The sequence below is a fragment of the Macrobrachium rosenbergii genome, chromosome 56 (assembly GCF_040412425.1).
Source record: "Macrobrachium rosenbergii isolate ZJJX-2024 chromosome 56, ASM4041242v1, whole genome shotgun sequence".
Classification (NCBI taxonomy): Eukaryota; Metazoa; Arthropoda; class Malacostraca; order Decapoda; family Palaemonidae; genus Macrobrachium; species Macrobrachium rosenbergii.
The window spans coordinates 76881442-76896413 of record NC_089796.1 but is presented as its reverse complement, the minus strand read 5'-3'; the positions used below and the strand labels follow the sequence as shown (position 1 = coordinate 76896413).

At 36.5% G+C, this 14972-nt stretch overlaps 1 protein-coding gene across 1 annotated transcript in view; it reads right to left on the bottom strand.

The window, feature by feature from the left end:
- The window catches only part of LOC136836254 (uncharacterized), a 43710-nt gene extending 35047 nt beyond the window's left edge, over positions 1-8663 (bottom strand). Inside the window, exons 1-5 of the mRNA XM_067100260.1 lie at positions 8535-8663; positions 4714-4814; positions 3801-4042; positions 2761-2877; positions 1486-1616 (exon numbers count right to left, since the gene is read on the bottom strand). Of these exons, the coding sequence (XP_066956361.1) occupies positions 1486-1616; positions 2761-2877; positions 3801-4042; positions 4714-4777 (554 nt within the window). The 5' untranslated portion in view covers positions 4778-4814; positions 8535-8663. The remainder of the gene's footprint in view (positions 1-1485; positions 1617-2760; positions 2878-3800; positions 4043-4713; positions 4815-8534) is intronic.
- Positions 8664-14972: the final 6309 nt, after the last annotated feature.

Below are 14972 nucleotides of genomic sequence, written 5' to 3'. Positions count from 1 at the left end.
CTTTTGTGGCTGAAGGGTATCATCTGCCCTAACTTTAGGTTTGACATCATAGTTTTATTTCAGCTTCACATTTTTATAAGGATGGATTGGATATGTGATAAGGGATGAGGATTAATTAGTCAGAAAATCGGTATGCATGGAATTAGCACGACAAAGACTTGTAGAAAGACACATGAAGTTACAAAAACAAGGGGACAGATGAAGACCTTGACCTGATGGGAATTCAGGCACATATTACTCCATTATCTATTATTCAAGAGGAATCAATATAATGAGGAGGAACCTGCCATACGAGACAACGTCACTAGACATATCACCAGACCCTCCAAAGCTGACGAGGCCAATGCACTTGCAACTGATTATACGTCCATGAAGACATCAATCTTTCTGATGCCTAATAACCTTGTCACATCTATGCACGACGACCAGAAAGAAAATAACATGGTCTACCGATTCACATGACATATCGACACATGACTGCCACATACATCATCACAACTAAATGGCAATTATTATCAAAATTATCACATCCAAGGGGGCATCAACAGAAAAATGCTATCTCAGGAACAAAACACCGAATAAATTATGCTGGAGGACAACAGAGGTGTTTCAACCAAAATACAAAAGTGCCTCTTTAACTTCCTTTGCCTGGTTCTATACTTTAACTCCTTGAAAATGTGATTTTTTGCTAGGGCTAATGCTTAAAAAAAGTGACCTGAACCTCCATATACCTCCTCTCTGCCTGGCCATCTAATCTGTTCATTCATTCTCAAGCAAGATTACAATCCTCCAGAAAGTTTTAATAACGTAAAGCTGGGAGGTTCCAAACCAGCAGAGAAAAAGCAAAGGTCTTCAGTTGTGAGTGGGTGGTAATGCCCCCCAATTCCTCACCTACCTGCTGCTCATCAATTACCTTGCCGAGAAGCTTTGATAACAGACTCCAACTGGTGCCAGGAAAACTCCTACATAACAGACAAAAGTTTGTATACCAGATAGGACAATTTCTGAAAACGTTTTAGTGCAAACCCACAAGTTTAATAGGGATGACCATCCTCCCCACCCATCAACAGCTTGGTTGAGTTAAAAAAAAAAAAAGATTGACCAAATGACGCCAAAGATGCTTTTGGAACACACATAGGTGGAAACTGGGTGGATTCTTTTTCTCCTGCGAGGTGTCAGGAGGCTGCACTTAATGTTAAATAAAGGCTATGTAAAGTACATGTACAGTAATGGGCTTGTACTTAAACAACTCATTTTAATGACTTCATTTTTCTTGGTATTCTTTCTCTGAAGTTTATGCTAATTTTTCAATTTCATATTTTAGTATTTAAGAATAATGAAAAAACTAGCTACCAGACTTCTCATAAGAAATTAAACATCATTAATCTTAGACACCAATGAGTACATAATTAAAATTTACACTGTATAGAGCATAAAATACTAAAAAAACTGACATAAAAAGGGCAAATCGTATGAAAAACTTACAAATCCAATCCAAGAATGTCTGCCCAGAGTAATCTTTCTGCTTTGCTTGAAGGAAGGCCATAATATGAAACTGAAGAATCCTTCTCTGAATTATATTTACAACCTATCACACAGCATTCTCTGACTAGACCCTGAAAATAAAAATACTTTAAAGTGTTAAGACAACCTTTATGAAAGTTTCTTGAGGAACAACCAAAAATGGCTTTAGTATGTGCTTGGCACTAATCTATACATGAAAAAACGGGAATGCATGTTTACATAAAAACTTCAACTCAAACAGCCAGCTACGTGGCCGAGATAAGTTTCATAATTCGAACACAGCCATCAGCTAAAGGCACACTTCTACAAGTTCCTGTAAAGACTCTAGGGCACCAATTTTAATAGTAGTACAAATACTATCAACCAAGGCTTGCATTACAACAACACTCAAGATTTCCAATATATATCAAAAATATTGGTCTATAAAGGGCTTTAGCAAAATGAGTTTGGAAGCTTTAATTAATATTAGAAAAAAAAAGATAAAAAAAAACTAATTTCCATAACTAATATGTCCTATTCTTATTCATTCTAAATGTGCACGTTCAATCAATAATGATTTTCTAATCAAGAGTATAATTTAATCCTCAAATTATCTGACTGACTTAAGAGGAAGTAGATGCATAATACATATCCTTGCATGAGGTGAATGATTTTTTTAATCTTTGGGTTAGAAGTGTATGGTTGAATTACTACTAGAATGGACTGGAATATAAAACATAGGTCAAAGGCTGAGTGCTTGCACCTATGAGGTCGTTAAGTGCCCTAAATTACCATCACATAACCCTCATGTTTGATAAAATCAAATCTGGAAAGCTATTGGAACCAAAGATCCTGGAGCACTGACAGTATACCTGAATGTGTTCAATAAACGGTTAATATTTACAGATTAAAAGTACATTGTATTTCTTTGCAGTTTCAAGAACAGATGTAAATTACATAAATTTGATCTATCTTTCATTTGATGTTAATCCTTGGGATTACTGTATACTCATTATTTGGCATATGTACAGATGTTTACAAACATATTATGGTTTTAAAATTTAAAATAGCATGAATGAGTCACAACTTTTCAATTACCAAGGGCTTAGCTTAAGGTAAACTTCTGATAAAAACAGTAAGCCCTATTACTAAAGTTCTTCAATATTTTCCAACTTTCTGAATTTTGCACAAAAACAAAAAAAGGGGACCAAAGAACAGATTAACGTATGATACCGAAAAAGTATAATAACCTCTCACCTTGTCTTTTGATGCTTCATCCCTTGCATCATGAGAATTTGGCACAAAATAATAAGTCTGTGTCTCACAATCACAAGATGATGAATTCTTTGCTGATCTGTTGCAAGCAATGTGCAACTGAAATAAAGAAAAATCTGTATTACAGTCTTACACAACTGTTTCACACCTTGCTTACGAGGCAAGTTTTTATCTTTGAAAAAGAATTATATTACACAATACACTGCACTTAACTTATCCATCATAACTCAAATCACTTTGATTAATAAATGTTACCTAGCAAACTGTTCACTGGAATCTGGGCTGATGAACAACTATGAAATTATTTCTGTTAATAATGTTAACTTCAGCATAGTACATCTTCCAAGAGAGCAGCTCATATTCAAGTTTCAATTAAAAAGCATCTGGGTGTACTTTTAAAAACTGTAATAATATTCTAAAAGTGTAGCTCTCTGTTGAAACCACCTGACAATAATTAGGACATAGTTTAGCCAGAGGTCTCTAAAACAATATTCATGGTATTCACTTATCTGGCTAACTCTTTGACAGGGATAAAATTTTTCACCAGGTTTAACACTTGTTTTTTAATGGGAAGGAGGATGACTTTGTCAAGATGGAGGGCACAGCAGATGCAAGAGTACCATACTTGAGAAAAATGAAATGAATACAAAATGCAATGTGTAGGGAATACAGCACTGTAAATCAAGAAGTACAGTTGATGTGGTATTTCGAGACTGGAAAATTTTGTCTCTCAAGAGAGATGGTTTATCCATATAATGGGGAAGAACAATCCAGTAGACAGCAAGTAAACATGAATACATCAGGCTGCCAACCAGGTTGTAGTCTCAGAAAAATCATGGAGAAAGGGTAATGATTAGCATTTGAGCCAAATGAAAAATAAAAAACTGTGCAAAGGACAAAGGAAAGAGGAAAATTCTGATGTAATAAAAAAGATGATGAACAGAGACTGCTCTCATTTAAAAATACCATTCCTGCCTCCAGTAAAGAAAAACAATTAAAGTAAAGAAAAATAAAAAACAAACCTGAGATATTCCCTGAGGTTCTTGACAAACATCTTTTCCTGACCATAAGGTTCCACGATCCACAGTCCGATCTCCCGTCTTTTCAAAAGAATCCTCATTTTCTTCACCTTGCTTACTAGGTACAGGTAAATGGTTCCAATCTTCAGGAACAAGTCTACGAAGTGCTAGCATACTAAAACCAGAGGAACTGCTCGAGCTGGACGTGTCCCTCTTTGCTTCTTTTGACATACGTCCACCTTCATCTGCATTGTAAAAAATTACTGGTAACCAATTATGGATATCAATTTCAAAACAAAATTCAAAGCCCACTTAATTAAACAGGCCTTTGCAGAAGTTGATAAAAAATTATATATAAAAAAATGACAAAAGCAGGTAAAATAACCAAATGAAGGACAGTAATAGCACGAGCTGAATTCTACGATAAAACTCATCAAGTACTGTAAAATTTCACTAATTTGGTCATTTTTTATCCACATTTTTGGATAATTCATTCACATTCTGATTTACCCAATGGTTCTGGTAAATATTCCCAACTTTCGAAACCAAGAGTTAAGTTGCACAAATTGCTTATTTAACAAAATAAACAAACCCAAAGTAAAGCGTAATACATACTGTAGAATACATAACAATGATTGACTACTCTAATAAACAAAAGTTAAAAAGGTTGACAGAATAAAACAGGTCTGTTTTATCTTGTCAGTATAGTACACGATATTCCCTTCTAGGGGAAAGGTGATAAAAAATGAAATGTTTTTCTTTTTCTAATGGAAATATCCTAGTTGCAAAACATTCTAATCTATACTTTTCCAGCAAAATTTTGATAACCACTCGGCTGTTACACTGAAACACCTCAAGCAAAGTACCATGTAAGAAAGCTCGTTCTGAGTAAATTTAAACATAACGTCTTACTTACCAATTTCTCCATCTTGATACTCGATGACCTTTCTTTTCAGTGACTTCTTAGCATTTCTGTTCATTGTTAAATACTGCCCATTAATCAGTTCACATCAAAATCTGAAAAAGTAAAAGCATATTAAAATCACAAATGAAAGGTACTGTAATTTGCATTTCTTTTAGATATACTGTACAAACTTTTAGTTTTTTCATATGGATACCTTTGGCAAACACTGATCTGGCCGAGGTGGTTAACCAGCGTTAGGGTGAGGGGGTGGGGGTACCACCCACTCACTCAGTTGCCTCCATTCCCATTTTCCTTCAGTAACAGGGACAAGCACAGAATTGGTTAACAGGTGAAGTTACAATTAGAGAATAAATCATGGACTTTTACATGGAGGTTAACTCCCACTTATAAAGGTTTGTCCAAACATGACGGGTAATGTTCTTCCCACCCTCGAATGGCAGCTTCCCAGTTAGCCCTTTTGCCCCCACCGCGCACTTTATTTTCTGTCACCTTGAGCGCCTATCCTCAGTGAACAGTGAAAAATCTTAAGGTAAAAGCAATTTTCAAATACCTCTAGTGTCCTTCATTTTGATTCTTAGAGATCATTTTGGTTGTATTTTTTTGGCAAATAATTGAAATTTATCCTTAACTCATCAAAATCTCCCTAAAGTATAATAAAGTAGGAAAAAACATCAATTTAGTGTAGTTGAAAAATAAAAATTTGTATAACATTTATTTTACTTATCTTTACACAGAAACATTACCAACAGGAATTTAAAATATTTTTTATTGTATAGCTTATAAGAATTTCTTTACATTTATATATAATTTATATCTTTTGGACAAAAAATGTAAGAGAAAATATTGAGAAACAGAAAACATTTCCCAAGTTGTTGTGTGTTACTGCTAAACTACCCAGGAAAATGTTTTTTAAATTGTTCTAGCATCATTGAATTGTATCCTTCAGAGTTCATTTGGGTGTTTTTTTTTTTTTTTTTTTTGAATAATGATTGAACTTCATCCTTAAAACATCAAAATCCCCCTGAAACATAAAAAAAAAAAAAAATTGATTTGCATGTAGCTGAAAAAGAAAACGTGTATACAAAGTCTTTCTTCACTTATCTTGGCAAAATATTTTTTCATATACCAGTAGCTGATAAAATTCCTTTTCATTTATATTTAGTTGTACATAATTTGGACAAAAAATATACGAAAAACTATTAATATAAAACTTTTGATAGATTCCTGGGTGTGGCAGAAAACCACGGCCAATGCTTGTGTTCGAATGATTTACCAGCATCCCACGCCCTTGGCAACTAAATTGGTAAGCCAACTAAAGTGGTGGCACCCCCCTCAAAAAAAAAAGGGGGGGGGACTAGAAAAAGTGTGATTCATGGCTACCATTCACATAAAAAGCAAATTTAGGAAAAGTATAGGTTTTACATACACAAACAAAAAAGTGAATCTTTAATGAATAGCTGATATGGTAATGTTATTATTAAAAGTTTTAAGGCAATTTTTTCTACAAAATTCATCACCCAGTGATTGCATCAATACAGTAGACATATAGCCTAAACACGACATGCTGCTCTACTTAAGCCTACTAGGCTACCCTTCCTTTGAACTTGACTAGCCTATAGGGCACATTTAATATTTTTACCAATTTTCTACTTAATTTGCCCTAAGGTTATTATTTGCCTAATCTCTTACAAGTAACATGAACTGTATGTTCTACTAATTTTATACTATTATTTTATGCAAATCTAGGCCTGTTGTTTTTATTAGGATATCTAAGCCATACTGTTATAACACCACATCATCTAGACTACTGTTGACCACGGAGTTTACACGAGACTCTGTCCCCAGTTTACAGATTAACATGGTAAAATTGCAGACAGCTACTGTAACCCTATAGCTCAGCAACTGATGGTTTATGTGCGAAATAGGCACCGTCTTTAGTACAGACCCTTGGGGGTGAATGTACAAAACACAGCCTAAATAAAAGACAGTAGGCTATCATAAACAAAAACATAAACAAAAGACAGCAAATATCTTGGTCAGTGACTAGCAAGAATCAGGTCACGAGGATCAAAAGTAGAGCGAGGGGTCAGCAGGGCTACTTTAAGCCTAATGAGCATTTTAAAGGGAATAGGCTATGCTAACCAGATTTACCTTAACCTAACCTAACCTCTGACACATGCCCTAACCTGACCGGCCCTAAACCTTTCCCAAGTAAGTCGTAACCCCGGAAATTCTAAGAAAGAGCTCTGCAAGCAGATATTTTTTAATAATGAAGCTTTTTGACTGAGCAATACAGAAAAGGGTGTATATAAATGCAGTACAAGTGATTAAAATCTGAGAAATATACAAAGATAATGAGAAATTTACCATATTTTGTTTATATTTTTATGTTCATCCCCAAGGGGATTGGGCTAAGCATGGAGGAAGTTAGTGGATGTTGTGTTTGGTACCAACCCCTCAGGAAAGTAAAAATATGAACAAAAGACGGTAAATTTCTCATTATTCCAATGAACTTCTCACATTATCTCACCAATGCTGTATTACATAGGCTACCCTACATCCTTTTCCATAGGCTATTCTTCAGTCAAAAGTTTTCAGGTAAAACTGACGCGTAATAGCCTACTGCATGCCCGCTGGCTTTGGTAACTAGCCTACTACTAATTAACGTGGAAAATGGGTGCCATGTTTAGAACCAGCCCCGATGGGATGAATGTAAAAACATAAGCAAAAGACAGCAAATACCATCAAGAACAATAAAAGACATAAGCATGAACAGTATCATAAACAAAAGGTAGTAAATATTGCAGCAGGCGGCTGGTGGGGGCCAGGCTGCGGTGCTAGTAGTGGTAAAAGTTCGTTTCCGGTTCGAACTCCAATTCCGCATGACAAACATTATTTCTTTGACGGTTTTCTTGCTGTTTTCAATCGTCCCATTCAAGATTTCGACCGGAAATCATCCGTTGTAAAGTTTCCAAACCTCAGGCCTTAAGCATGTTTATGTGCAAAATGGGTGCCACGTTTACTACCAGGCCCGTGGGGATGTAAGTAAAACGTAAAACGATGACGGTAAATACCATAAACATAATAGCAAATACCAAATACATAACGTCTTACGTTTTGGATGTTACGGCCTCAATGACTTACGGCCGAAACGACCAGGACTGGAGTACCTGATGGGATGTTTGGACCAGAAACGAAAATTATCCCTAGTAGTCTTAAGTTCTACCAAAATCTCATTAATAAACAACATCTCTTCCTCAAAATCACCACGACCCCTCCCTAAGCATTCGACATGGCTGGCCTGCATAGGCCAGTCTGCAATTTTGCCAATAGGGTTAGCCTGTCATTATCCTCGTTTGCCTGATACCCGAGAACAATAATTCCGCCCTGCATTACCCTACACCTGACAGAGGAAGCCTCCGTGGCAAGAATGACGAATGCACAGTGGCCCTTTAAGCCATGGTTACCTACAGACTCGATAAGATTGATTTACGGGTTTCTCTCACTTTGGAACCCGAATTTCCCTCAAGAAGCCTGGAATTACATTATCCTCGTCTGTCTTTGATGGTAAAAGGCAATTCAAATGTATATAGAGAGTGTCCATCTGCAAAATAAACCCGGAAGAACCTTCTCGACCAGACTTTGTTTACATAAACACAATATTCTTAACCACGTAGTCCTTCGGAAATGGAGTCCTACACACCTAAAACCATTTCCACGCAACTTTATCTTCCATAATTAAGCACAAAAGCTCGCATAATAACATCCCGACCTGCCTGGAAGGGCTTTTAAAATGACTATTTTATATTTACCACTTCTGGAGCAGCTTGCATTTGGAAGAAAACAAATATTTTCCACGAATTGCACGAATCTTACCACTGGCAAATGGACGCCCCTCGGGATTTTGGTATAATGTCCCTCGGTTTCCTCTAGTTACGGAACACCGCTTGGCCCACAAAGGTCACCGTGTTTTCATTTAGATCGGGGATATTTACCGAATAAAACACAATATAAATGATTCACAGTGGCATGGAGATATTTATGTACCTAATCTGGTTCACAGAGATGGGATTCAACCTTCAAACGAGGTTTCAACGGTCGAAAAAAGGTAATAAAAGATGTTCGATAAATTTTGGTACAATGTCCCTCGGTTTCCTCTAGTTACGGAACATCGCTTGGCCCAAAATGGTAAGTTTTTTTTTTTTTTACTTTAGATCGGTGAATTAACCGAATAAAACGCAATGTAAATAATTCACAATGGCATGAAGATATATATGTACCTAATCTGGTTCACAGAGATGGGATTCAACCTTCAAACGAGGCTCTAACGGTCGAAAAAAGGCAATAAAAGACGTCAGATAAATTCTACACATGAAATAGTATGGCTCAAGAGCGCAATCCTACTTACAGCAGAAGATGAAACGTATGAGCCATTCGGTTATCAAGATAAGTTACTTTATCAGTAAATATAAAAGTATTTCTTATACGGGGCGACCGCTGTTTGTATGTATGGGCAAAACAGCTCTAAAAATAGTTCTCCCAAAATTACTCGTCGAAAGGGCATTATGATTAGCCATTATTGGCTTTGCCTTACAGTGACACAAAATGAGCATGTTCAAATATCAACCTTGCATACAACTTGAATGAAATAAAAAAAAAATAATAAATGACATACTGGTAACTTGAGGAGTCCCGTGGTTGGTTTATTCCAAGTGAAATAAATACAATATTTTAAATTATGAAAAGACGAAGAAAATATATGCTATAAAACAATAAACTGGAAAACCAACCAAATCTGTTATTTCACCGTATTGCCAAAAGTATCAAAATCGCAATTCAATGAAAAGGCACTTTAGGTATGGCCTGCTTTGATGACAACATGGCACTGACTTGGCACTATATCATGATTAGCTTCGCAAATGAGTATCGCACCATTTCACTGAGCTTTTGTTTATAAATTACAAGTCAACATTCGTAAAAAAGCAAGATACATATGGAAAACAATATTTCAAGAACTGTACATTCGCAAGAACCTAGTCAATTAAGTTACTGAAGTCTGTGGACATTCAACGTTTAGTGTCCTAAGTCCTTGACTACGAAAAGAGAAAATGTAAATGTTGACGGTTTTCTATGAATTACTATGGGTGACTTAAAAAGTTTTGTTGATCTTGCAATATTATATATGTATCGACTATTTGTAAATAAACCTGCATATAGTTTTATGGCATCAGGGCGCATGCGCGCGCGCGCACACACACACACAATTCTGGAACAATGATATCCACTGCATGATCTCGTGAGTTGGGATTTAATTAAAGAATAAACCTAGAAAATCATACAATGGATAGGCTGAATAAGATTTGCAAATCAAATGGACTGAAGTTGTATGAAAATAAGTTGATACATTTGCCTAGACATGAATCACGGTATGATAATGGAACTACATCTCAGAGAATTGTCGATTTGAGAACAATACCTAAGAAGATGAGGCATCGGATGGCAGGATCATGTAAGAAATGATAGCCTGCTCTAAGGGCAATATGGATATTTCATTATACTGATGAAATACTAGTGAAAGAGAGAAGGAGATGGCTTGCACATGTCATTCCCCCCACTACGGGGAGATCTATACACGAAGGTAACAAATAACGAGCTTAAGGGATAACGAAAATTAAGTTTCCTAAACCAAAACAAAATATATGCCTAAAAACTAAAAATTAACCACCAGAGCGATCTAATTATGTGGTTCACCAGGTTGATGGCAGTTAATACACATTAATTTTGTACAAAGAAACGTTCGTTACCAAGTATACACGTAAAGATGTGATATATATATATATATATATATATATATATATATATATATATATATATATAGATATATATATTTTTTTTTTGTGTAAGTAGGATCATTTCACTTGCAGTTAAAATAATCTACATAGTGATTCAGTTCATGATGTACTGTCTTCTACTTCCCAAGTTGCTTTATTACACAGTTCTCTTCAAATACAGTGAATTAATTCTTTAGTATATTCAGGCCCCCTTCAGCTTCTGACCGATTGAGTTTTCTGTACAGCCGCTACAGCGTATAATCAAGGCCCATGAAACGCTAACCATGAAACGGTGGTGGCATGTCCTATATCGTTGCCAGAAGCACGATTATAGCTAACTTTAACCTTGAACAAAATAAAAACTACTGAGGCTTGAGGGCTGCGTTTTGGTATGTTTGATGGTTGGAGGGTGGATGATCAACATACCAATTTGCAGCCCTCTAGCCTCGGTAGTTTTTAAGATCTGAGGGCGGACAGAAAAAGTGCGGACGGACAGACAAAACCGGCACAATAGTTTTCTTTTACAGAAAACTACAAAAAGCAAGAGTTAAAAGCTGACAGGAGTAACCAGTAAAATGATATTTATGTCTGACATGGACGTAATGTGATACGGTCAGCGAGAAAATATACATCAGCAGAAGAAGGAAAACTAAACTGTTAGTTTTACACTTTAATACCAGCCACGCAAAAGCACCTCTGTGGCATATATGAACATTCACTAAAAAGAGTTATTGTCCAAACCATTTTTGGTGGTTTGGTGGAAAAATTTTTTTTATGAACATTTCAAGTTTAAGGCGTTACAGAATTCCCTCCTCCCACAAAAATAAGAAAACATGATGCAAAATTGTATAAACCGTCTAATATATGAATGTGTATATATATGTGTTTGCGTGTGTGTATATATATATACACACACACACACATATATATATATATATATATATATATATATACATATATATATATATATATATATATATATATATATATATATATATATATATATATATATATATATATATATATATATATATATATATAGAGAGAGAGAGAGAGAGAGAGAGAGCACATGACCTTAGCGCATGCACCTACATGCAAAAAATACGAAACTAACACGCAGGTTAAAAAGGAAAAAAAAACTGGCTTAAAAAAGTTACGGACGAACAAAAACTGAATAATATCCTTTCGGGTCCTGAGTGAGAAATCATGTAGGATGATTAATGTCACGGATGGAGAAAACAGGATTCAGGGGGATTAACAGAGGGGGGCATCAAGAGCTACCTAAAAATTTTGGGGGAAATTTTCGGCGGTACTCTCCCGCGAAGCCCGAGAGAGAGAGAGAGAGAGAGAGAGAGAGAGAGAGAGAGAGAGAGAGAGAGAGAGAGAGAGAGAGAGAGAGAGAAAAGCAAACCTGTATGGTGTTATTCTGTGAATTTCTGAAAGAGTAGGTATTTTCATTTGTATGTACTTAAAGCCCGAGCTGCCATTAAAAGCAGAGAGAGAGAGAGAGAGAGAGAGAGAGAGAGAGAGAGAGAGAGAGAGAGAGAGAGAGAGAGAGAGCAAACCTGTATGGTGTTAATTTATGAATTTCTAAAAGAGTAGTTGCTTTCATTTGTATGTACGTAAAGCCCGAGCTACCATTTAAAGCAGTGAGAGAGAGAGAGAGAGAGAGAGAGAGAGAGAGAGAGAGAGAGAGAGAGAGAGAGAGAGAGCAAACCTGTATGGTGTTAATTTGTGAATTTCTAAAAGAGTAGTTGTTTTCGTTTGTATGTATGTTTGTATGCGTGTGCGGTAGATTCTATAGAAAAGCAAGCAGTTCTACGGTCACCCTTACATATGATTGTTCTGTAACTTAAATCGGAAGCTGGAAAACTGAACGAATGTTTATGAACTATACAAATCCAGAGTAAAAAAAAAAAATGGAGAGATTACACAGATGAGGCCAATGTAACCTATATTATGTTTCCCGCAGGAAATATAAAACAAGAATTGTCTCAATTATCCGCACAGTTTCAAAAAATACACAAAGACAATGCCAGGTTACCCCAGAACCCGAAGCGCACGAGGGAATTTTTTTTTTTATTTTTTTTTATTTTTTTTTGAAGAAAGGAGCAAATTGGTGGTAATACGATGCTAGACCATTCTTCATCCCGCAAAGTGTCTGGTTACTTTTTATTTTACTCTGTTAACTTGAAGGTATAATTCAAGCAAATAAAGTAGTTTTCATTGGATACATATTAAAATTCGTTTGAAGGCTGTACTTCCTTCTAAGGTTACGGATGAATACTTTTGTTTTCTTACGCAGTTCACCGTAGGTATTAATTCAGCTAAAGACATACTGGTTTGTAGACAGAATTTTTCGTTCGTGTACCTTAATGTAACCCCACGTATTCAGAAAACCAATATATAAGAACGGAGTGTAAATAAGAATGATTTTAATATACAATTACTGATACTTTTTAAGTATTCCTAGACTTCTGTAATTTCAGGACACTTCAAAATATTTGTCGGAGAGTGATGGAATCCTAAAGTATTTGAGAAATGTTAGTTCTATCAGAGCTAGTTGCTGCTCACAGTTATCTCATTCCTTCCTGAGCATCATATATTTTTTTTTTGTCAGCTTCTCCCTTTCAGGGGTTAGACGTGAAATGTGTTCTCATGGTTCTTCTCTGTCCTATGCTCTTCCTGCCTGACCTCCCATCAGGTCACGGTCTTGACCTGTCTCCCTTGTCCGTGATTTTCTAATCTTCTTATAGGTCTTCACCCTTCTACTTCCGCACCAACTTACATTGCCGAATGTATCGTCCATTCTCATCTCATGTCCAAACCGTATCCGTACTTTTTCCAGTCTCCTGATGCCACATCTCCCCACCAATTCCTCATTCGTCATACGATCTTTCCACCGGTACAAGTCGTGGATCTTAAGAGCTTTTGGTCACTTCTTTTCAAAATCTCTTGAGTTTCTTTGCCAGTGGCCACGTTTCAGCTGCTTAGAGAACCACAGGACTTGTGCATCCAGGGCAAATCTTTGCTCTCTCTCTCTCTCTCTCTCTCTCTCTCTCTCTCTCTCTCTCTCTCTTCTCTACTAATGAGATATTTTTATTTACCTCCATTGCTCTTCCGACTTCTATGTTGAAGTTTTTCATTTTGAACCTTGAATCTAACAATTCATGTATTTATTACCCTCACAGAATAAATTCCTTTATTACATGAATATCAAGAATCTACAGATCTTCATAAGATTACAAAAGAAAAACACAACACTGTAATTAATAAGCAAATGTTACTGACCAAAAAACAGTACCTTTATGCTGAAGACTCTTGTTCCAAGTATATTCCATGTGTCATTTTTAGTTTTCTGTAAAAGAAAATTGTTGTGCCGGCTTTGTCTGTCCGTCCGCAGTTTTTCTGTCCTCCCTCAGATCTTAAAAACTACCAAGGCTAGAGGGCTGCAAATTGGTATGTTGATCATCCACACTCTAGTCATCAAACATACCAAATTGCAGCCCTCTAGCCTCAGTAGTTTTTATTTTAGTTAAGGCTAAAGTTAGTCCAAATCGTGCTTCTGGCAACGATATAGGATAGGACACCACCGAGCCGCGGTTAAAGTTTCATGGACCGCGACTCATACAGCATTATACCGAGACCACCGAAAGATAGATCTACTTTCGGTGGCCTTGATTATACGATGAAAAGAAAACTCGACTGCGCCGAAGAAACTTCGGCGCATTCTTTACTTGTTTTATTATGATTTTGGAAATTTCTGTCAGTCCTCCAGGTGGCAGAAATTTTGCAAATCCTTTTAGGACCTGTCATTGTACACTTCCCCTTCTCTTCTCCCACGTACTCTGGTACGAGTAACATATTTCACGAGTCCGTTACCTTCGGTCCAGAGTACGGAGTTCACCCCACCACCTTTCCCAAAACCACATGTGGACACTTTCCTGGCAGCACTTCTCCTTTGCTTCCAGTCCAGTCACCATAAGCCTTGTTTTTCTTACGCTGATTTTCTGTCCTCTTCTTCTCCATCCAACTCGTCCACCTTTTCGGCGCCTCCACCATCTCTCCCCCAGACAGCTGTTGGCACTGGGTCATTTGTGCTTTCCTTATCTACACTACTTCATTTCTTTTCTCGATGGCACCGGGGAAGTTGATTGCGTTAACACACGAAGGCACTTGCAAACACATTCTGTGTATGTGTAGAAAAAAAAAAATATATATATATCATCGGGAGGGAATTATAACTGATAAACGATTCGACAAATGGGTGACTCGAACGCCCGACTGTATGCCCCGACCACTTCGGGGTCAATAGCCATTCGGCTGTCAAGAGCGAATTGGATATTCAAAGAAATTCGTAGCTTAATGTTTGTGAATTTGAAAAAGTCACGGTGTACGTGACAAAAATTCACACATATG